The sequence below is a fragment of the Petaurus breviceps genome, unplaced genomic scaffold (assembly GCF_028583685.1).
Source record: "Petaurus breviceps papuanus isolate PSGF00001 unplaced genomic scaffold, PetGlider_PUasm1.0 140, whole genome shotgun sequence".
Classification (NCBI taxonomy): Eukaryota; Metazoa; Chordata; class Mammalia; order Diprotodontia; family Petauridae; genus Petaurus; species Petaurus breviceps.
This window is the reverse complement of record NW_027185698.1, coordinates 29,231,421-29,255,445: the sequence shown is the minus strand read 5'-3', so window position 1 is coordinate 29,255,445 and position 24,025 is coordinate 29,231,421. Positions and strand designations below refer to the sequence as shown.

The following is a 24,025-nucleotide window of genomic DNA, read 5'->3' as shown; positions in this document are numbered from 1 at the left end:
ACACACACACACACAAACTAGCCGTGTGACCTTGGGCAAGTCACTTAACCCCAACTGTACTCCAAAAAGCAAAAAAACAAAAGAAGAAAAAAGAAAATACTACTTAAAAAAAGAAGAATGCCACTATAAACTTCTACCCTTTGGTTGACATTACTCCTGAAGGCTAAGTCTAATCTCATGAAACAGAAAAGATCCATTAAGAGAGATAACAGGTAGGATGATCTAGAATGCAAATCCTTTAGCACATTTGATTTTATAATCATTTACCATTTAGCAGAGCTGCTGCCACCCACTGCTACTCTCATGACTAGCAATCTCCCACCACCAATTACTGTCCTGATCTCTGCAATACTTAATCACCAGCTGCCAAAGAGCAAATAAACCACCCCTTCTCCACAGCTCCTGTTCTCTCACAGCCATCCTTCTCAACCCTACCGCCTCCCATGTACCACTAAAACTATGCTTGCCCTTTCTATTGTGGTCTCTGGAATTCAACATCCATAACTAACAAATTTCCCTTCATTCTTGTGTTACATCTTCTAAAACTCAAAGAAACCAGGCTTCCCCCAGACAACAATGAATCCCTGGCTATCTTCTCTAGCACTAGCTTGGCATTCTCCCATTCTACCCCCAATCATGTTGGTCTGGGACTATGGTGAGATTGGAAAACTCCCTACTCTCCATTTCTAAACTCTCCCTTTGTTGCCATTGTTTGGCAAATTCTCCTCCTTTGGAGTTCACTCTAAAGTTATTACCCAATCCAGATCTTGGTGCTTACTATTGACCAGCATGGAAGTCATTCTCCCTCCTTTCACAAAGAATTCAATATCTGACTCACTGTCTTTCTTTTCCAGCTCCTGCCTTTATAGCAGGAGACTTTAGCAAATATACTGATGGCTCCCTCATATACCCTAACCCAGGGGTGGGGAAGCTAAAGCCTCAAGGCCACATGTGGCCCCCTAGGTCCTCAAGGTCCTTTGGCTGAATCCAAACTTCACAGAACAAATCCCCTTAATAAAAGTATTTGTTCTAAAACTTGGACTCAGTCAAAAGGCTGAACCAAAGGACCCAGAAGGCCACATGTAACCTCAAAGCCATATGCTCCCCACCCCTGCCCTAAACTCTCAGTTATTGAAGAACTCTCTCCAAATACCACTCAACTTTAGTCACAAGGAGATTGGCAAACTCTAGATTTTAATGAAAAAACTGACATTTCTCTCATCATCACCTATCATTTGATCTCTCTATATTTCTTTCCCCCTCCTAAATCTATTCTTTGTTATCACTGTGACCTCCAAATCTCTTAGCTTTCAATACTTTCTTAGACCATTAACCCCTACTATGACTTCATTTTCCTCCATTCTCAATCCTGACCCTATAAACAGTTCACCTCTACCCTGTCCTCTACTCTTGAATCCCTTACCCTTGTGCTATTGATGTTCATTCCTTAGCAAATGCCAATTTTGGATTATTCCTACCATTCAGTTCTTAAAATTCTACTCACATTATCAAATAGGGCTAGAGGAAGTCATGCAACAGAGCCAACTGCATCCACTACACATTTGTTATCTGACTTCACATGGGCCCTTACTACAAGGCAAACCTTTTAAATATCCCTAATGGATTTTTGATCTTACTCCCTTCAGTCTGCCCCAAAACTTCTCTCCCTATACCTGCCACACCTCACCTCTTTCATCCACTCAGCAGAGGACCTTACCTTATACTCTTATTAAGAAAATACAGTCACTGACTGTTAGCTCTATTGTCTTTCCTTCTCTTCATCTCAAAATCCCTTAACATCATCCCTATCTCTTCCTTTACTCCAGTCTCAAATAATGATGTGGTCCTTCTCTTCCACAAAGTCAACCCTTCTAAATGTGCCCTTAATCCCATTCCCTCCCATTTTCCTCAGAATGTTCCTTCAATTATCTCCCACCTCTAACCTTCAATCTCCTCCTATCTACTAGTTCCTTCTGTTTGCTATAAACATGCCAAATTTCTCCCACCATCAAAAAACCACCATATGCATAGCCCTAGTCGTTCTCCTAAGCTTCAGACCAGTATTACCAACTGCCTACTGGACATTTCAAAATGGATATCCCATACATATCTCAAATTCAGTATATCCAAAATAGTTTCTATTAACTACTCAAACCTACCTCTCTGTGTCAAGGTTACCACCATCCTTCCAGTCTCTCACGTTCACAACCTCAGTGTTATCCTCAACTCCTCATTCTCATTCACTCCATATATTTAATCAAATGACAAATCTCACTATTTCTAATTCCACAAAATCTTTCACTTGCATTCCCTTCTCCTGACCCACTCAGTCACCACCTTAGTTCAACTCCTCATCACCTCTCACCTTATTTCTGGTCTTCTAATTGGTCTACCTACTTTAAGTCTCTCTCTCTCTCTCTCTCTCTCTCTCTCTTCTTGCATTCATTCTCCACTCAGCTGTTAAAGTGTTAGGCACATTTCACTCCTCTATTCAAACTTCAGTGGCTCCCTATTGCCTCCAGGATCAAATATAAATGCCATAGTTTACCTTTGAAAGCCTTTCATCACCTAACCCAACCTGTCTTTCCAGCCTCATAAGACACCATTTCCTTTCTTGTCCTGTACAATCCATCCAAACTGGACTTCGCTCTGCTCCTTCATATACAGCATTACAACTCCCAACACTAGTCTAGATCTTTTCACTGACTAGCTACCATATCTGGAGTACATTCCATCAATTATATCTGGTAGAATCCCTTACTTCCTTCAAGAATCAGATAAAGGACTAACTTTTATGAAGAGAGCACATGAACCCCTCCCTGATTTCCTCCAAATGCCATCTTCCTGCATCCCTCAGCTATCATATAGTTTATATTTATTCTACATATATTTATATATGTATATGTTGTCTCCTCCAACAGAAGCTCCTTGAGAGCAGGGCCTGCTTCTTTGTTGTCTTTACATCCCCAATGTCTAGAATATTGCCTGGCACATAGTGGATACTCAATAAATGTTTGCTGATTAATTGGTTACTACCAATGACTGGCAAGGGGACTGGGGGATAACCAAGTGCCAATTATACAAATTCTAATGATAGTAGAATGCATAAATATCCAAATATACTTTAGTCATAAAGAAAAAAAACAAATTAAAATAGTATTATTAAGTAAAAATGTACTAGGTACATAAAAGAGGAATAGGGAGGGACTTATGATTTTGTTGGTACAGAGAACCCCAGGAGAGGGAATTCCCTCTCCCAATGTAGACCAGCAACTTTTCTGCAACTTATGTCTTAGAGAACTGCCTACAGCACTGAGAAGTTACATGACTCACCCAGAATCAGACAAGTATATGCCTAAGGTTGGAGTTGAACTCAGATCTTCCTATAAGCCAACTCACTATCTATGCTACCAAATTGCTTCTCATGGAGAATACAAAGAGTACATCAGGGTCCCTTGTTCTCAAGAAACTTATCTAACTGGTGGTATACCGCATAGAGAGCTGGTCCTGGAATCTGACCCCTCCTCTCCCCCAAAGAAAAAATCACCAGGGTTTGGGCGGCCAGGTAGCACAGCAAGTAAGAGTACTGGCTCCAGTGTCAGGATGACCTGGGGATCGAATCCTGGGCTCAGACACTTAGCACCCACCCAGAAACACCTGGCCGTGAAACCTTGAGCAAGTTACTTAACCCCAATTGCTTAGGGGTGGCCAGGTGGCTCAGCGAGTAAGAGCACTGGCTCCAAGTGTCAGGATGACCTGGGGATCAAATCTGGGCTCAGATACCCAGCACCACACCCAGAAATAACTGGCCGTGTAACCTTGAGCAAGTTACTTAACCCCGATTGCTTTAAAAAAAAAAAAATCACCAGGGCCTACCCAGGTTGTATACTAGAAAAGTATAAGAAGTACAAGTCATTCCCCAAATGATAAAATGGTCAAAGGATATGAACAGGGGGCAGCTAGGTGGTGGAGTGAATACAGCACTGACCCTAGAGTCAGGAGGACCTGAGTTCAAATCTGGCATCAGACACTTAACATTTACTAGCTGTGTGAGTCACTTAACCCCAACTGCCCTGCCTTCCTCCTCCAAAAAAACAAAACAAAACAAAAATCAAGGGGGCAGCTATTTGGTGCAGTGAATAGAGCACCGGCCCTGGAGTCAGGAGGACCTGAGTTCAAATCTGGCCTCAGACACTTAACACAAAATTAGCCATGTGACCTTGGGCAAGTCACTTAACCCCAATTGCCCCTCCCCCCCAGAAAAAGGCTATGAAGAGGCAGTTCTCAGATGAAGAAATTAAAGCTATCTATAGTCAGTCATATGAAAAAATGGTCTAAATCACTATTGATTAGAGAAATGCAAATCAAACTTCTCTGAAGTACCACATCACACCTATCAGATTGGCTAACATAACAAAATAGGAAAATGATAAATGTTGGAGAAGATGTGGGAAAATTGAAGGAGTTGTGAACTCTTCCAACCATTCTGGAGAGCGATTTGAAATTATGCCCAAAGGACTACAAAACTATGCATCTGACCCAGTAATACTACTTCTAAGTCTGTATCTCAAAGAGATCATAAAAATGGGAAAAGGACACATATGTACAAAAATATTTATAGCAGCTCTTTTTGTGGTAGCAAAGAATTGGAAATTGAGGAGAAGGTCTTCAACTGGGGAATGGCTGAACAAGTTGTGGTATATGAACGTAATGGAATACTATTGTGCTATAAGAAATTATGATCAGGCAGATTTCAGAAAAACCTGGAAAGACTTATGTGAACTGATGCTTAGGGAAGTGAGCAGAACCAGGAAAACATTATACACAGTAATAGTCACATTGTGCAATGACTAACTTTCATAGACTTGGCTCTTTTCAGCAATGCAAAGATCTAAGACAACTCCAAAAGATTCATGAAGGAAAATGCTGCCCACATCCAGAGAAAGAACTATAGAGACTGAACGCAGATCAGAGCATACTATTTACTCTCTTTTTTTGTTGCTGTTGCTTTATTTTGTTTCTTCTTTCTTGTGGTTTCTCCCATTGTTCCTTATTCTTCTTTAAAACATTACTAATGTGAAAATATCTTTAATGTAAATGTATATGTAGAGCCCATACCAGATTACATGCCATCTTGGGGAGGGAGGGGAAAGAAGGGGGAGAAAATTTAAAACTCAAAAACTTATGGAGGTGAAAGCTGGAATCTAAAAACAAATAAATTTTTAAAAGAAGTGATTTCTGGAGGAACCACCTGTTAAATGTTTAATCATTATCATCATCAGACATTTACTGAGCACCTACCATTTGTAAGGTCACTGTGCTAGTCCCTTGAGGCATAAAAGGTTGTATTATTACTTTTAAAACAATGTTGATATTTAACATGTATTACTTAAAACTGTATTGCCTTTTAAAGTATATAGTACTTCTTTAAGGTTTACAAAGTACCCATCTCTTTTGATCTTTGTCAAAGTCAGGGTCCTTGCCGTGGAAGGGACTATACTACAGTCTTGTTGGTGAAATGGGATATATATATATAAATGTATATTTTTATTTGTATCTTATACATATGTAAAGAAATTTACGGTAGCATATGCTAAGTAACAAAGTAGTACAGGAAATCAGAGGTATGGAAATCCAAGGAAGGGAGCAATAACTGAGGGCAGGAAGAATCAACTTAATAGAGAAAACAGAACCTGGGCTGGGCCTTGAACGAAAGCCAAGATTTACACAAGTGAAGAGGAGGTGATAGAGTTCAAGGTAGACAAAACCATGTAGGCAAAAGTAAAGAGACATAAATAAACCTGGGAAATTAATAAAGCAATGAGGAAATTAACTGTCTACAGCAAATGCTTTATGCCACTGTTTCTCTGACTTATCCATGTAATCATGTAAACATGTTTAACTAGGCTAAAAATTCTTGCCTACTACTGCCAGTGTTTCCTAGTATCTATGAAATATATAAGTTTTTAACACTAGAATTTAGGCTGTCAAGAACAGTACAAATTAAATACAAACCAAGCTTGGGAAAATTTGATTCTATTTTAATAGTGATAAAAACAGAATAAAGCTGTATGTGGTTTTTCATGTTTCTACTGCTTGAAGTCCAACTGTCTACATTTTTCATATATTTCATTTTTTATATAAATATAAATTTTCCTTTAAGAAAAAGATATGAACATTCTAATATAACCTCAGATTTGAAACTCAAATCACACATTGTTCAGAAAATTCTGTGCTATGGTCCCAATAACTTTAATTGAAGGATCTTTTACTACAAGAACATGTGATATTAGGTAAAATGACAACTATGCAGTAAATTAGTAGTAAGGAAACTGAATTTTCTCCTAGAATCTCTTCATTTAACATACGTACCATTCTATGTTACTGCATACTTTATTATATAACAATCTCAAACTGAAAGACCCTATTGTAATACACACAAGAAAGGGGTTACAGCTAAGGAAGATATGGGAAAATGCTGGACTTGTGTGCATTCTCAAACAATGAATTAGTATATTTTTTAATAAATTCACATTCATTGTATAAATATTTGTTTTTAAAACCTGGGAATGGTGACACTAGAACAGACCAATGGTCCATTTAGTCTGATATCCTGTCTTTGACAGTGACCGATGCTTAGAGGCTCAAAGTATAGCATAAACATGTAAGATAATGTGCATAAATAACTGTGCCAATGCACCTTGAAAGAAGAGGGAATATTTACCCCTTACCCAGATGGTGTAAATTATGAGAAATATTAAAACAAAACTACTCTCCCGTCTTCATCCTCTGAACATTTTCCCAAAAGATTACAGGAAAAGGTTCTACTGCAGTTCAAGTTCAGTCATACATAGTGACTGAGTCTGGGACTAGGAGAAGATGGTCTAAAGTGGAGAATGGCATGCTGACAGGATAAAGAAAAAGTCACCTAAACTTACTACAATTTTTAAAAGATAGGGACAGCTAGGTGGTGCAGTGGACAGAGTACCAGCCCTGAAGTCAGGAAGACCTGAGTTCAAATTTGATCTCAGATACTTACTAGCTGTGTGACCCTGGGCAAATCACTTAACCCCAAATGCCTCAAAAAAATAAAAATAGAAGGGATTGTAGCAAACTGATTAGCAATCATTTTACTCAGTTATAAAAAAGATTCTACAGAAAGCAGATGGAGGAAGAATGCAAATCTATATAATGCAAAGAAAACTGGCTAGTGCTTTATAAAAACAACAAATTTTCTACCCAATCCAACCATGTCAGGATGGACAAAATTATTTTCTAGAAAGCATAAACAAATTTTATCTCAATCATGGTAAGTTCTTATATTAGAAATAAAATAAATTTTCAATATGCCTATATCCATTTAAATTCACAGAAAAATAAAAAGAGGAGAAACTTAGGTCCTGTCTTCAAAAAGCACTGTACTTGAACCATTCAACAACAAATAACTTACTTTTTTTTAAAAGATCTTTGGAGAAGATAATTCTCTTGGTAACACACTCAAATATTTAACAACTCTCACTGGCAGGAAATATTTCCTTACACCTAAACCTAATTCCCTCATGCTACAATTTCTTCTTGTTCTAACCTCAAGCGACACAGAGAGCAGCAGGCCACTGTCCTCTCAATATTAAACACTGAACAACTACATTATAGTCTTCACCCCTAAACTCTTTCTCTAGTCTCTCAGGTTTCAGGGCATGGAATATGATAGTACTCTACTGCTGAATATAAAAGAGAAATTAGCTTCAAATTCCCACAAACCACATTTCAATCTTGAAAATGATTTCCAAAAAAAATTCTTTAGTCAGAATTTTCATCTTCCAATGCAGTATATCACCACTTACCCGTGCACCCAGAATAATCCACTTGCACAAAAGAATGATCTAGTATTTTAATATAAATTCCCTAAAATTTATCAAAGAAAATAATGAAAGTGTGGGAAAACAGTATGTATCAGACCTCAAAATGTAAATACCGCCTTCCCTAAGGCAAAGAATCACTTCAGGAACCACATCTTTCAAAAACTCTCTAGGGCAAAGTACACAACAGTCAGGTAGTCACAAAATCTGCAGCAATGCTGCTGTTCTTAATAGTTCATACTCATGTTCAGAACTCAGGAAGCCTAAATGAACACTGTCAGTACTGCAATACTTTAATAGAATTGGTTAAAGTAGCCATGACATGATCAACCAACCATAACAGTTGCTGGAAAAAACTGTACCCATCAAAGGATATTTTCAGTTCTCACAACCTGAAAATTCCATGAAGGTTATATTTCTTTAAATGTATCAAAGTATCGACTATTCTTTCATAAATAAAACCATTGGTTTTGTTGTATTTATTATAAGTAAAGAAAATGTTATTATACATTAATTAGTATTAAAAAATCACTTACTTTTATTGCCCACCAAGGACACTAATGGCTGTGTTTCTGACTCTTCATTGACCTTCTTCACCATGTTATACCAGTCTTCTAAATTCTCAAAGCTTTGGTAATTTGTAATGTCATATACCAAGAGAACTCCCTGTTGCAAAAGAGTTACAGCATATTTATAAACTATCAATTGTCAGTAGATGAGCAATACACATTAAAGTTATTCCTAACAAGTTGACTTCTTCTACGGGATCTCAGATTTCACCATACAAAAGTTCCAAAGCAGACTTTAAACTGAATACAGTCCAAGTGAGCACCTACTAGTGGATAACCCTGAACAAAGATTTAGAGCTAGATAAGAACTTCAGAGGTTATCCACATTTTACTGATGAGGAAACCCAAGAATGTTAAGTGACTTTCTCAAGGTCACAAAGGTATAACAAAATACTATATACAGATTAAAATACTAATTTTATGATTTCAAAAAAAGTACACAAAGATTATCCATTTAATAAGATTCCTAAAACGTTTGTTAAACTGCAGTAAAATGAGTAAAATAAATATGCAAAGAAGTCAATTAATATACACTTCATAATGCTAAATGTCAAAACTACCCAACAACATCTCTCAAGGCCAAATAATCTATAACCTCCCTCAATAATCTATGTCAGTGACTAAATTTTTTTATTTGCCATTTAAGTCAATTCTTGTTTGGTCCTCTGCTTATAGAAAATAACCTGATAGTTTCCTCCTCAGCAAACGCACACGTGCGCACACACACACATGAAGGTAAGTCTTCATTTTTCCAAAGTAAATAAAAGCTCCATTCCTTAAGCTTTCCTAAAAGGTCCTATTTTCTATCCCTTTAATGATTTCTATTGTTTCTTCCCAAAACCATCTCCAGTTTTGCTATATCTTCTTTCAAGGAAGAGATATAATATTCTAATAAATATCTAAACAATACCAAGTTTCCTCAATCTTGCTTATCCCATTCCTTAATATATGCCATCATTATGCATGTGTGCATAGATATATTACTGACTCCTATCCAACCTGTAAATACCTCGCAGTGGTGACTCTATTCACAATGCAAGCTCCATGACTAATCTTCAGTGGCTCCTGTTTTTTCCTGCAATATATGTGTCTAATTACCACTTCCTAATTCTGTAACTGTGTTTGCCTTTTGCTACCTTTAGGTATTCAAGTATACCTTGAATTTCCACCTTACTTATCTACTCTGTTTTTGATGGACTATTTTACTAAGCTGGTTATCTAGTCTATTTTTGAATTCCATTTTATTTTAAAAATAATACACGATGTGGAATGCTCTAACATATAATGAGCACACACTCTCAGTGGTAAAGATCAAAAAATATATTAGCTTTCAAAATAATCTCCTTTTCCATACCAATTCTTGTTTTATTAACTTGAGGACTTCTTCCCAGTTTATCAAACTCTTCAACTCCTATGATCTCCACATGCACTCTATCTCAATCAAACAAAAGGACATTTATTCCTTTTATCTCAACATCATCCACAAGCATTTTAATTCTACAATAAACACATCTGTCTGAACTTCCTTTCTCTGATCAGAGGATCACAGATATAAAGCTGCAAAAGATTTCAGAGGAATTCTGGCTGAACTTTCGAGGTAACAGAGGTAATAATTGTCAGAGATGGGATTCGAACCCAGATCCCCTGCCTCTAAACCCAATGCTTTTTCCACAGTCTTTCCATCTCTCCCTGTGTGTCATTTACCCATACTAAACCTCTCCTCCTTACTCACAGCAATTTCCAATCACTCTATTCCCTCCTTGCTAGGCCAGACAATGCTTTTGTTTCTTTTTTCATTCCAATTCTTGCCTCAAGTTCATACCTTCAAATCTTGATCATTTATTTAACTAATTCAACTTTACGCTGCCCTTGAATCAGGCCTGAATATCTAAACCTTCTGTTCTATCCCCCTTCATCCCTTTGCAAATCTAAACTTTGCACTGTTTCCACAATCTGCCTTCTTCATTCTTGTTTGACTTATACTAAACTCCAATGGAGAAAGCCATAAAGTCATCACCCGTCTTTCATTTTTACCCTCTCCCTCTTTTTTATTCCACCTGCTTCCCTGTTAAGTCTTATGTATTTCTACACCAAATGATTTGTATGTGTGTGTGTGTTGAACCCTCCTTTCTCCATTTTAGGTAAGAGTAAGGTTCATCTAATGCCTATTCCCTCATTCCTTCCTCCACGTTTCTATACTCTTTCTTCTCTGGTATACCTAGCATGAAAAACTGCAAGTTGGACCCCATTCTTCCTCCTTTCTATACAAGTGTACTCCTGATTTTATCCTACCTTCCGTTTCCACTCTTAAATCTCAGAAACAGAAACAATAGGTCCTCCATATTTTTTTATTTAACCCCATCAATATTCTCTGAATACATTAAGGCTCTGCAAGGACACTTATTTCTTCTCCACAAATAAAGTACTAACTCTACATCATCATACCCCTTCTAGTTTCTCAAATAATTTTACCTTTCTAGGTTTCTACAGATTCTTATGCTTACATTTAAAAGTTCCTACTCTGCTCTAATTTTTTAGTGAGAAATGTTTGAAGGTACTCTATTTCATTAAAGATCCATTTTCCCCCTATAGGACTGTAGTCAGCTTTGAGGTAAATTATTTTTGTTTATAAATCTCTTTTGTCTTCTGGAATATTATATTCTAAGATTTCCTCTTGTTTTCACTAGAAGCTACCAGGTCTTTTTTGATCCTGACCTTTCTTTTCCTTCCGGGATTTCTTTCAATAGGTAATAGGTGGATTATTTCTATCTTCACATTGCCCCCTGGTTCAAACAGTTCTGAGTAAATTTTCATTTGATTTCTCGAAATATATTGTCCAGGATATTTTTTTAAATCATGGCTGTCAGGGACTCCATTGATTCTTAAGTTATCTCTCTTTGACTTTCATTTTCTAGTTCAGTAGTTTTGTTTTTTTTTAATATTGGAAACCTTATATATTTTCCTATTTTTTTCAATCTTTTCATTTGTTACACTAGTTCTTGCTATCTCATAGTGTGATAGTAATGGCATTTAAAGATTCCCCTGTATTGGCTTGGTTTTTGGTTTGATTATGTTAAAACCCAGAGCTTGTTAATCCCACCTGTGGGATGGACTTGTTGAAGTGAAAAGAAAGTCCAGAACTGGGAGGAGCTGGTGAGTAGATTTGCAGAGACACAAGAGAGAGGCAGAAGAACTTTTTGGAAGCAGCACCCTTGTGGAGGCAGAGAGAGACTAAGAGGATTGCTGAGGGCCACTTTGAATTGCCCTGGACTTTTGAGACCTGCCCCCAGAGCTGCCAAGGACTGAGGAGACATGGCTGTTTTGCTGGTACTCTGTCTGTCTCTTTTGATGTTGTTTTACCAGATTTGTCCACTGGTGAAAGACAGTCCTGTTGTTGAAGAAGTCCTGGAACCTGGCTGTTGGTTAAGAGCTCCTGTGACTGTCCTGCAGACAGAGAGTAAATACTGTCCACTGGTGAAGGACAGTGCTGTTGTTGCAGGGGTCTGGAGACTGTCCTGCAGACAGAGTGAATACTGTCCACTGGTGAAGGACAGTGCTTTTGTTGCAGGGGTCTGGGAACCTTTCTGTTGGTTCAGAAGCCCTGAAGAAGGATTTTCTTGTTGTATGTTTACAGAAATTCTGGGAGAGGGTTTTGCTAATGTTTTCAGGGGTCCTAGGACTGTTCTGCAGACAGAGGATGAATTAATGAAGAGACTGGCAATGTATCTTGTGGCCTTGCTAAGCTTTGTCTCCCCAGGAACAAAGATTGCTGAGAACTTCCCTCCTGTCAAGAGGAAGAAAAGGCCTCCATTTGGGTATTAAGTGCTGTGCTTAAACTTGATGTAACTCTGGGGTAGATTCAATTGTAATCCAGGGGTGGAGAACTTTTGACCTTTTTGTGTTCTATGGTTGAACAAATGAATGTACTTTACTTATGATTGGAAACTAATCTCCATTTGAGAAGAGGGGTTTTGTGATGGACTAAATGAAGGTATAGCCTAGGAGTGGAGTACTATTTAGAACAGGGACTTTGTAATTGATTGAATGAATGTAAGGTCCTGGGGTGGGGTAGTACTTGGAGATTATTTAATCACACTTAGTAAATGCTGTATTTTGAATGATGTCATGTTTTGATCTTCTCTGTTCTTAATTTGTCACTGAATAATGGAGAGCACCTATGCTGGTATTTTGAACCTTGGGAAGTTGCCTTTCCTTGGCATTACATTACACATAGTCATTAATTTCTGAGTAAATTTTCATTTGATTTCTTGAAATACATTGTCCAGAATTTTTTTTTTTAAATCATGGCTGTCAGGGACTCCATTGATTCTTAAGTTATCTCTCTGACTCTCATTTTCTGGTTCAGTAGTTTGGTTTTTTTTATTGGAAACCTTATATATTTTTGTATTTTTTTCAATCTTTTCATTTGTTACACTAGTTCTTGCTATCTCATAGTCATTAATTTCTATGTTGTCTATTCTAATTTTCAGAGAATTAGTCAGACAAGAATTTACCACTTTCTAAACTATTAGTCTCCTTCCAATTCTTTCTTCCAAAGTTTTGATTTCCTTTCTTCTCTCTCTTGCAACATTTCTTCTGGGTACTCATATAGTCCTTGCAGAAAATCCATTTTTTCCTTTGATTCTCTCCTTCCGGGTGTTTCAGAATTATCTGGCAGCATCTCTAGATCTAAAATAATTTTTTACAATAGTATCTTATTTGAGTTATTTCATTTATTCATCTCTACAACTTTAGTTCCTTAACTAGGTAACAGGGCCAAGCTCCTCCTACCATTGTTCTTTTGGTTTGTTCATCTTGGTCTCACTCTGTTACCTGGGTTCCAATAAGGACTTCCAGATCCTAGGGTTAGGCCACCTCCATATCTCTTAAGATCAGCCTACTGCATCTTTGGGGCCGTCTTTGGAATATCAGAGAGATGCTCAGGCTGCTGGGATACCTGGGCTATCCCAATCAATTTTGCAATTGCAGCTGCTGACCTGCAATGGTTACTATCCCCTCCTGGTGGCTTCCAAGGTCACTACTGTGGGTTTGCCATCACCCTAGGTCTTTCTTGAAAGAAACCTCTACATTTGCTGAGTCTCTATATAGAACTACATACCTCTGGTCTACCTCTGGTCACACTGGGAGGCTGTTTGCTTGTTTGCCTACCCTGGCTTTGCTAGTGGCTTTATTTTCTACTGCCTGTGTACTTCTAGCTGAATTTTGGGAAAATTCTGGAGTGGAAGAAGTCACTGTAGTTTCTCATTAGATTTCTTGATAAATATTCAATCTCATGTAAATTTAAGATTTTTTGCTGAATTAGGTAAACAGAAGCTAAAGAGGCTACTTTTATTTTGGTAGCCATCTTGGCCAGAAAGTCTCAACCTCCCTGAGAGAATCATCACCTGTGTCTTACCCTCTATGTATGAGTAAACCTATACATGTAGATATGTCTGTCTACCAAGGGTGAGGCTGTAGGTTCCCCACCCCTGATCTAGACTCTTTACTAGTAAGCTTATAGATTAAACTATTTTCTTTATGAAGATTAATTCTACATATTCAGCCCTCATCTCCAACTACTTTTTTGACATTCATATCTGGATATACTATGGCTGTTTCAAATCAACATATTAGCCTACCATATGAGCTAACGTTCCTATTTCTATCAAGGGATCTGCCATTCTTCCAGTCACTCAGGTTATAACCCAGGAATCATCTTTTCCCTCACTTACCTCTCCCATATGAAATCAAGTGCCAAGTCTCATTGATTTCTACCTCCTCAATATATCCATCCCTTTCTCTCTACTCATAACACACATGTCCTTATCACTTCTCCCCTCAACTATTCCAACAGCCTCATAACTGGTTTTTCTGGATCTACCACAATCCATAATACAAACACACACACTTATGTATGTTTGTATTACAGACTGTATTACACATGTATTATGTTATATTGTTGTTGTTCAGTAGTTCAGTCATGTCCGACTCTGTGAGCCCATACACTGTAACACACCAGACCCTTCTTTCCTCCATCATCCCTGGAAGTCTGTCCAAGTTCATGTGCGTTGTTTCCATGACATTATTTATCTACTGCCATTCCCTTTTCCTTTTGCCTTCAATCTTCCTCAACATCAGGGTGTTTTCCAATAAGTCCTGTCTTCTCATTATGTAGCCAAAGTATTTAAGTTTCAGCTTCAGTATTCAGTATAACCTTTCAGTGAACAGCCTGAATTAATTTAAGTATTGACTGATTTGATGTCCTTGCTATCCAAGGGACTCTCAAAAGTCTTTTCTAGCACCACAAAAGCATTGATTCTGTGGTGCTCAGTTTTCTTTATATTCCAACTCACACTCATACACTGCTACTAGAAAAACTAGCTTTGACTATACAGACCTTTGTTGGCAAGGTGATATCTCTGCTTTTTAGTATGCTGTCTATATTTGCAAAGCTTTTCTTCCAAGGAGCAAACTTCTTTTAATTTCATGGCTGCAATCACCATCTGCAGTGATCTTTAAGCCAAGAATATAAAATCTGACACTGCTTCCATTTCTTCTCCCTCTACTTGCCAGAAAGTGATGGGACCAGTTGCCAAGTTCTTGGGTTCTTTTATATTGTTTCAAGCCAGCTTTTACACTCTCCTCTTTCACCTTCATCAAGAGGTTTCTTAATTCTCTTACACTTTTTGCCATCAGAGTGGTATCACCTGCATATCTGAGATTGTTGATATTTCTCACAGCAACCTTAATTCCAGCTTTTGATTCATCTAGCCTGACATTTTGTACAATGTACTCTGCATCTAAGTTAAATAAAAAGCCTTTTTATACACCTTTATACACCTTTTTATACACCTTTTCCAATCTTAAAGCAATCAGTTGTTCCATGTTTTATTTTAACTGTTGCTTCTTGGCCCATACACAGGTTCCTCAGGTCACAAGCAAGATAATTTGGTACTCACATCTCTTTAAGGACTTGCCACATTTAGTTGTGATCCAGTCAAATGTTTTAATGAAGTCAATGAAGCAGAAATACACGTTTTTTTCTGAAACTCCCTTACATTCTCAGCAAAAGCTGGTAATTCAGTCTCTAGTTCCTCTGCCTTTTCAAAAATCAGCCTACTCTTTTGTAATTCTTGGTTCAACATATTGCAGAATTTTAAGTATAACCTTGCTGGCAGGGAAAATGAGCACAATTGTTCAGTAATTTGAACATTCCTTGGCATTCATTGACCTTCTTTTATGTTTGGGATGTAAACTGATCTTTTCCAATCCAGAGGCCACTGCTGTGTTTTGCAAATTTGTTGGTATATTGAGTGGACCACTTTAACATCATCATCTTTTAGGTCTTTAAAGAGCTCAGCTGGGAATTCTATCACCTCTACTAGACTTACTGTTAGTAAGACTTCCTAAAGCCCACTTGACTTCATTCTCCATGTCTGGCTCTAGATGAGTAACCACACCATTGTAGTTATCGGTGCTGTTAAGATCTTTCTTGTACAATTCTTTTGTGCATTCGTGCCACCTCTTCTTAATCTCTTCTATTTCTGTCAAGTCCCTACCATTTTTGCCTTTTATCATGCCCATTTTTGCATAAAACATTCCTTTGATATCTCTAATTTTCCTGAGGAGATCTCTTGTCTCTTCCATTCTATTGTTTTCTTCGATTTCTTTATATTGCTCATTTAAGAAAACTTTTTCTTAGTTTTACAGAAAAGGAAACTGAGACTCTGGGAGGATCAAGTCAAGGTGACTTGACTAAGATCATAAAGGTACTACATGTCAGAAGCAAGGTTTGAAACAAAGTTCTCTAACCGCAGAGTCAGCTTCTTCTACTCTACCCTGCTGTAACTCCAAGTATAACCTCCATTTAGTTATTTGTAAACCTGTTGTCCCTGTCCTTAGACTTCCAGTAGGATATAAACTCCTTGTGGGCAAAGATTATTATATTTTTTATTTAGTTTCCCTTGAGCAAAGCACAGTTTCTAGCCCATGGGGACACTTAATGAATGCTTATTGATTAATGGGCAAATTAATGAAAAACCCAAGAAGACAAACAACTGGAAAAGAGATTCCCTATTCTACAAGAACTGCTGGAAAAGCTAAAGAGTAGTTTGGCAGAAAATAAATTTGTAACATCTTGGGCAATGCACCACCAAAAAGGAGTTGAATGACCTAAAAAAAATTTTATATCCCTTTAAAATTAGATGAGAAGGGAAGAACATGGCTTTGCAGATCTGTACTTAAGGCTAGACTTCATAACCAAATAACAGAAAGAAACCACAAAAGGAAAAATAGACAATTTTGATTGTTAAATTTTAAAATACTTTATACAAATAAAATCAATGAACCTAGGCTATAACCAACTATTGAGTGCAGGGGGAGAAAATCTTTGCATTAAATAGTTAAGATAAAAGTTATCTAAGACATATAGGAAATCAACATAAATATACAAAGCCAAGAACTATTTTCCAATAGATAAGTAATCAATGGAAAGGAACAATTTTCTTTTTTTTTTTTAAAGCAATTGGGGTTAAGTAACTTGCTCAAGGTTACACGGCCAGTTATTATTTCTGGGTGTGGTGCTGAGTATCTGAGCCCAGATTTGATCCAGGTCATCCCGACACTGGAGCCGGTGCTCTTACTCGCTGAGCCACCTGGCCGCCCCTAAGCAATTGGGGTTAAGTAACTTGCTCAAGGTTACACGGCCAGGTGTTTCTGGGTGGGTGCTAAGTGTCTGAGCCCGGGATTTGATCTCCAGGTGTTCTCAACACTGGAGCCACTGCTCTTACTCGCTGTGCTACCTGGCCGCCCCGAAAGGAACAATTTTCAAAAGAATAACGAGCCATTAATGAAAAAAATACTCCAAATCATTAATGAAAGAAAAGGAAATTAAAAAGCAATTACAAGATTTCCCTTCTACTGAAATCTACAAAGATGATAAAGGCAGAAATAGAGTTTAAAGGGCTATAAAATAATGTGGAATTATTAAAAAAAAAAGTTTGTAAACTATTTATATTCTCTGAGCCAGCAATTCCACTACTAGCATGTACCCCAAAGAGATCTAAGAAAGATCCCATATATAACAAAGTATTCGTGACAATAAATTATGGGGTAGGGCAGGGAAGAAGCAGGATATGGCAGAGAGAGACAGAGAGAGAAAGAAAATAGGTGTCTATTGGTGGAATAGCTGAACATGATGTTCTTTATAAATGTAATAAAATATAACTATACCATAAGAAACAACACATAGGGGCAATTCAGAGAAACAAGAAAAGATTTATACAAACTGCTCCAGGGCAAAAAAAGTACAAATACGAAAATATGTATACATATGCATATGTATATATATTATATATAAAATTACTAAAATAATACAAATGAAAAGCACACTAAAAAGCAGTTAAACTTAAATTAAAGGCAATGTTCAGAAAATAGATGAAAAATACACCTCTCTATTGATAGAAAGGTAGGAAATTATGGTTGCACAATGTTGCACTTGCTGATAGATCTGGTTTTGCTTAACTGCTTGTCTCTGTGGCAAGGAAGGGGTTCTGTGAAATATCTGTAATGAAGAAAAACAAAATGCACCAATAAAATTTTCAGGAAAAAAAAATTTTCTTCAGGTCCAAATTCCAAAGAAGCCTTTTCAATACAACTTTCATGTTTGATATTGAATGATTGGGCACCATACTTGGGGTACAATTTCCTAAAAGACAAAGACATACCTATCTAGTAATAGCTGGATACACAATTTATAAACTTTGCACTATACTCTGAGGTAAGAGAACCCTTCTACATTGATTTTTTGTGCACTAGTTCCTAATCAGGATAAGGTAAGACCTGGAGGTAAGAAAAATAAATAAAATATGTTCATTATAATCACAATTTTCAAACTAGAAATATTTCCTGAAACCTTGGGGTACAAGCAGAAAAACCACAGATGTAAACAGCCTATGGCAGCATTATGTACCTGTTAGAACAAAAGACAAAGAGAAATCCATCCCTTCATTCAGACTCAGAATCTACCTGACCAAGCATTTGTCGATTCATATACTGTGCTTCATTTTATATTGATACCTACAAACACAAAGAGAAAAATGATGCTGACTGAAAGACAAATGGTCTCTACAACATAAAGCAATCCAGCTAATATGTGATTCATGATACATAATGGCTATGTGGTCCTAGGCAAATCACTTAACCCTTCAGTGCTCTGAAATTCTTTAAGACTCTAAGTTGTAAAGAAGGTGCTGACCTATAATGGAAAATTGTTTCTTTACCTGGAAGTTTCCTACATCTGTAAAATCAGAGGTCCAGTCCCTACCTCTATCCTAAGACTTATTGTAATAAAATATTAAATTTTGTAACGCTCAAATTGAACATCTGATGCAGATTCCAATGGCTTTTAGCCCTTAAAACAAACATGAAAAATATCAATTCCCTCTAATACCTGGCACTGCAGATACATGAATCAATGATTCAATTATCAAGTACTTTTTGCTTGCTGGGGTTATGCTGACTTTTCCCCATCAAAAAAATCCAGCTTCACATACTCTGTCACAGAAAACAAGTGAAAAAAAAAAATCACAGTATTTAGAGTTAGGAGTCCTACATAGCAGTTAGTTCAGCCTCCTCATTTTGCAGATGAAGAAACAGAGGCCCAAAGAAATGATTTGTCCAAAATCACATAGATAATCAATAACATAGCTAAGACTTAAAGCCAGGTCTATCAGTTTTCCCCTCTTGCCTTCCAATGATGGCAAGCTTTGTCATTCAAAGGGGACAAACTAGGATAAACCATCATTCCTTTTATTCCTACCCACCTCAGAGAATACAGGTTTACATAATTTAAGAATTGGGGAAAAAAAACTTAGGGATCATAAGGCACAGAAAAAAGGAAACTAAGATACAAGGAAAGTAAGTAATTTAAGTAAGTTACTACAACTCAGTTATTAACAAAGCTAGGACTAACTCCCAATAAAACACATTTAAACCAAAGTATTTCATCTTTCTAACAATAATAATTTATCACTGCTTTAGAAGTACTGATATATTTGAGAATTACATAGAATATTCATGATATAATTGTAAATTTTACTAGCACATATTCTTATTTAGTCTTGTTAATGGCAAAAAAATTCTCTTTCCAAAACAGCAAGCTAAGAACAGTTTTTATCCATAATCCATAACTGAGCTTAGTTTTACATGCAACTTATACAATGTTTAATTTATTTTTAAATTATTGGTGTGTTATACCTTGGATCATAAACGGCACCTAAAAAAGAATACTAATATTTAAGTGAGATTTTTTTAACTGCATAAGTTATAAGGAGGCAAAACCCCAACAACATAAAAATATGTATTAAAGAGAGAGAGGTGAGTCTTCAGCAACTAAGTTTTCAGATTGATTTGGTCTTAAACTACCATAAAAGTATTAAATTCTTTTGTTGGTGATAAACCAGAAGGTGCATCTGTGTGGGGTACTAACACACAAAGGCAGTTGTGTTCCACTTTACAAATGACTCTACTCCACCAGTTTTATAGCAGGTCAGTTGAGCCGTATTTGCAAACCACTTAGATGCCAAAATGGAAAGAGCTACCAAAATGAAGCATCCCAACTGAGGTTTGTTATTAGCCTGTTAGCCACAGGTTACAGAGCACTAAACACTATGAGCAGTGTATTTGCTCCTAACCACTAGGAAAAATAGCCTATAACACATTTCTGGAAACTCTTAGAAAATTTTAAGTTAACTTAAAATCTGGACATCTAACCAGTAAATACGTCGATTCTTAATACTGCTTCTCAGTTGACTGTATCTTTTTATTTTTTTTAGCTTAATCTAATCTGAGTTGAATGAGACTAGCAAAAAGTATGGTGAAGAGAGGCAAAAACAAAACACTGTAAGGATTCATATGTTTAAGAGTTAGAAGAGGACTTAGAAGTCATCTAATTCGACCTATTCATTTTACAAATGAGGAGACTGAGGCCCAGAAAGGTTAACTTACTAAGGTCACAAGTAATAGCTGACAAATCTGGACCTAAAACTCAGGTCCTCTGATTAAAAATCCCGTGCTCTTTCCACTGCAAGAAGGGAAAGAAAAGTCTTCACTGTGGGTTCTAGTTAACTCCCCTGCTTGGTACTTAGATTTAGCTGATTTCTTCAATATCTAAGAAATACAAGATAATTTTAAGAGTTGAAGACAAATTCATCAGTATAATACATGCTTAAGAAAACCCTTTAAAAAAAAGAAAATTCTTTTAGGACAGAATCCAAAAGTTAAGAAAATCATGGTACAACCTTTGGGATCTCAGTAGAATCAAAAGTTTCTTTGTATCACTTTTCCATTGTATCCCCCGCACTAATCACAGTAGTTGGCTACATGAAATGCTTAATAAATCCTTATTAATTGGTTTATCAGTGACTTCACTAATGTACCTCTTACATTAGAAAAGCAGCATTCATTCAAGATTTCTGCACTAACAATATTTGCACTATAATTCAAAAATGCTCTAATTATATGGCCAAGATAATTACCTGATCTCTCTAGAAGACCTTGTTGATAATACTTTAATATTCAGAATATCATTTCTATAATCTCTTATCACACTAATAGTGAACTTAGAAATTCAGACAGTTGCAGCTTAGAGAACAAAGGGAAAACACAATACACATAGTACTGTAAATTTTCAAATAGATTTATAAGAAACAATATGGGATAATCAAGTGTGAGTCACTGCATATAAAGCAGTGTTGTCTAATAAAATGAACACTCAAAGGAAAGCAAGAAACTAGCTTTTTCTACTCCTGACTCCTTGGTCTAGAGATTAATCACTTCTTACATTTATCACACCTTTACAACTGATAAAGATAAATTAGAAAATCTATGTACAAGAAATAGATCTGAACATCATTAAATTCAGATATCATTATACTATTTTCAAAAATATTCTAAAAGCCAAAATGTAGCACACAAATATACATGTATATGCAAATACATTATAAAACAGGAACTAAAAGGCAGGGTGAAGGGGCAGGGATAGAAATAGAAATGACATTCTTTATATCTAAAATTGTGTTTATTATAATAAAATGTCTTGAAAGCAGGGAGATATACCATTGTATTATTAATTAAAATAATTATATGTCTCATTTCCTTTCCTTATTACAATACTTAAGTTTTAATAGCTGAAAAGTGCATTAAGATCTTTGGGGCATTTTATATTCCCATTTTCCAAAACTATTAATAATGCTTACTCAGGACCCAAAAAAAGTGTTCTGAGGCTCTGATACAATGATGATAAACAGCACTTTGTGGGTTATTAATACCTCTATTAGTAGAAATTCTGAATCACAAACAGTAAAACACAAGCAAACTTTACACCTATAAAAGAGAATAAGATTCATTTATTCATGGAATTTAGAGCTAAAACAGCACTTAGACATCACCTAGTCCAGTCCCTTCATTTTACAGATAAAGAAACTGAGTCCCAGAGAGGATAAGTCACATTAGTAAAGTGAAATATAAAGAGGTTTTAAACTAGATTTTCTGACTCCAAAGTCCAGAACTCTTCAGTTATGATTGTACAAACAGTGAGTGGCAGATCAAGTACTCTAACACAGGTAGTCCTAATTCTAATCCATCAATCTTTATAATCATTGTTTTTGGAACCAACCCAGAGGATAGGAACAGACTATTTTATTTCCTCCATAATGTGTCACAGATGATAAAAGTTATGGAGATTTCTTTTGGAATTCAAAGACACTGAAAGAAAAATGGGAAATTTCTACAAATATGCCAATTAGTACCTACTAGATATCAATAGTTATACCAGATACAAAGCATCTATATACTGCCAAAAAATAATTATCTGAAGTGATGTGGTTAATAGAACCCAATTCAAAATATGATTTTAAGTGGAGATTAATTTTATGTTATGTCATTAGATATATAGAGTTCCCCATTATGATTTCTATGTTAATTTTTTTACTGAAATTTTTGTGCTAACAAATTAGACTTCCATAAGTAGACATATGAAATAATAAATTTTGAGCTGAAAGGGACCTTAGGAATCAGATAGTCCAATTCCCTTATTTCTCAAATGAAGAAACTCAAGTCCAGGGAAATTAAGTGACTTATCTGAGGTTATAGTGCTGGTAAATGAAAAAATGAAAACCTGAACCTAGGTCTCCTAATTCCCAATGTGGTGTTTTTTTTTTTCTACAGACTCCTACTTCGTATAAATATCATTCTAATTTACCCAATAGGTAAACAGACAGGGAAGGGGATAAGAGAAAAGGGAGATGGGACATGGGGAATGATAAAAGGGAGAACAGACTAAGGGAGACAGTGGCTAGAAGCAAAATAGATTGAGGAGGTACAGGATAAAGAGAATGAGAGGAAGAAATAGAAGATAATGGGATAAAGAAAAATAGTTATTAATCATAACTGAGAAGAGGATGAGCTCATCCATAAAATAGAAGCAGACAGAATGGATTAGAAACCAGAATCCAACAATATGTTGTTTATAAGAGACACATTTGAAACAGAAAAACATACACAGTTAAAGGGCTGAAGCAAAATCTAATAGACTTCAGCTGAAGTAAAAAAGACAGGAGTAGCAATCTCAGACAAAGCAAAAGCAAAAAAACAGACCTAACTAAAAGAGATAATAAAGGAAACTACATTTTGATAAAAGGTATCATAGATAATGAAGTAATATCAAAAAACTTTACAAGTTTCTCTGATAAAGACTTCATTTCTTAAATGTAATCTTAGTACAAAACTGAGTCAAATTTATAAAAATAAAAGCTATTCCCCAACTGATAAATGGTCAAGGGTTGTTGTCAGAAGATATCAAAGCTATCTACAGTTGTATGAAAAAAATATTCTGAATCACTACTGATTAGAGCAATGCAAATTAAAGCAACTATCACATACCTATCAGAAATGACAAATGCTGGAGAGGATGAGGGGAAAATGGGTGCACTAATGAACAGCTAGTAGAGTGAATAGGTCCAGCGATTCTAGAGAACAATTTGGAACTATGTCCAAAAGGCTGCAAAATTGTGTATGCCCTTTGACCCAACAATGCCACTACTGGGTGTGTATCCTAAAGAGATCAAAGAAGGAGGAAAAAGACCTATATGTACAATAATATTTCTAGCAGCTCTTTTTGTGGTAGCAAAGACAGAGAAACTGAGGGGATGTTCATCAGTTGGGGAATGGCTAAACAAGATGTAGCATATGTTTATGATGAAAAAATATTGTGCTATAAGAAATGACAAAAAGGGGTAGCTGCAGAAAAACATGGCAAGATCTATTCGAACTGATGGCAAAGTGAAGTGAGAAGAACCAGGAAATCATTATACACAGTAACAACAATGTTGTAATGATGATCAACTGTGAAAAACTTGGATACTTTGATCAATACAATGATCCAAAACAATTTCAAAGGACTCATGATGAAAAAAATACATTGGGTTGGTGTCAGGAAAAACTTCTTGACAATTAAAGCTAACTAAGATGAAATGGGCTGTTTCTAAAGTTAGAGGATTCCCCCTCATTGTAGTTCTTCAAACAGAATATGGATGATCA

At 36.3% G+C, this 24,025-nt stretch overlaps 1 protein-coding gene across 5 annotated transcripts in view; it reads right to left on the bottom strand.

The window, feature by feature from the left end:
* RAB28 (RAB28, member RAS oncogene family) overlaps nucleotides 1-24,025 on the bottom strand; it is a 211,587-nt gene that overhangs the window by 173,759 nt on the left and 13,803 nt on the right. For all 5 annotated transcript variants that reach the window (XM_069069739.1, XM_069069741.1, XM_069069736.1 and 2 more), the window contains exon 4: nucleotides 8,396-8,525. In XM_069069739.1, the coding sequence (XP_068925840.1) occupies nucleotides 8,396-8,525 (130 nt within the window). The remainder of the gene's footprint in view (nucleotides 1-8,395; nucleotides 8,526-24,025) is intronic.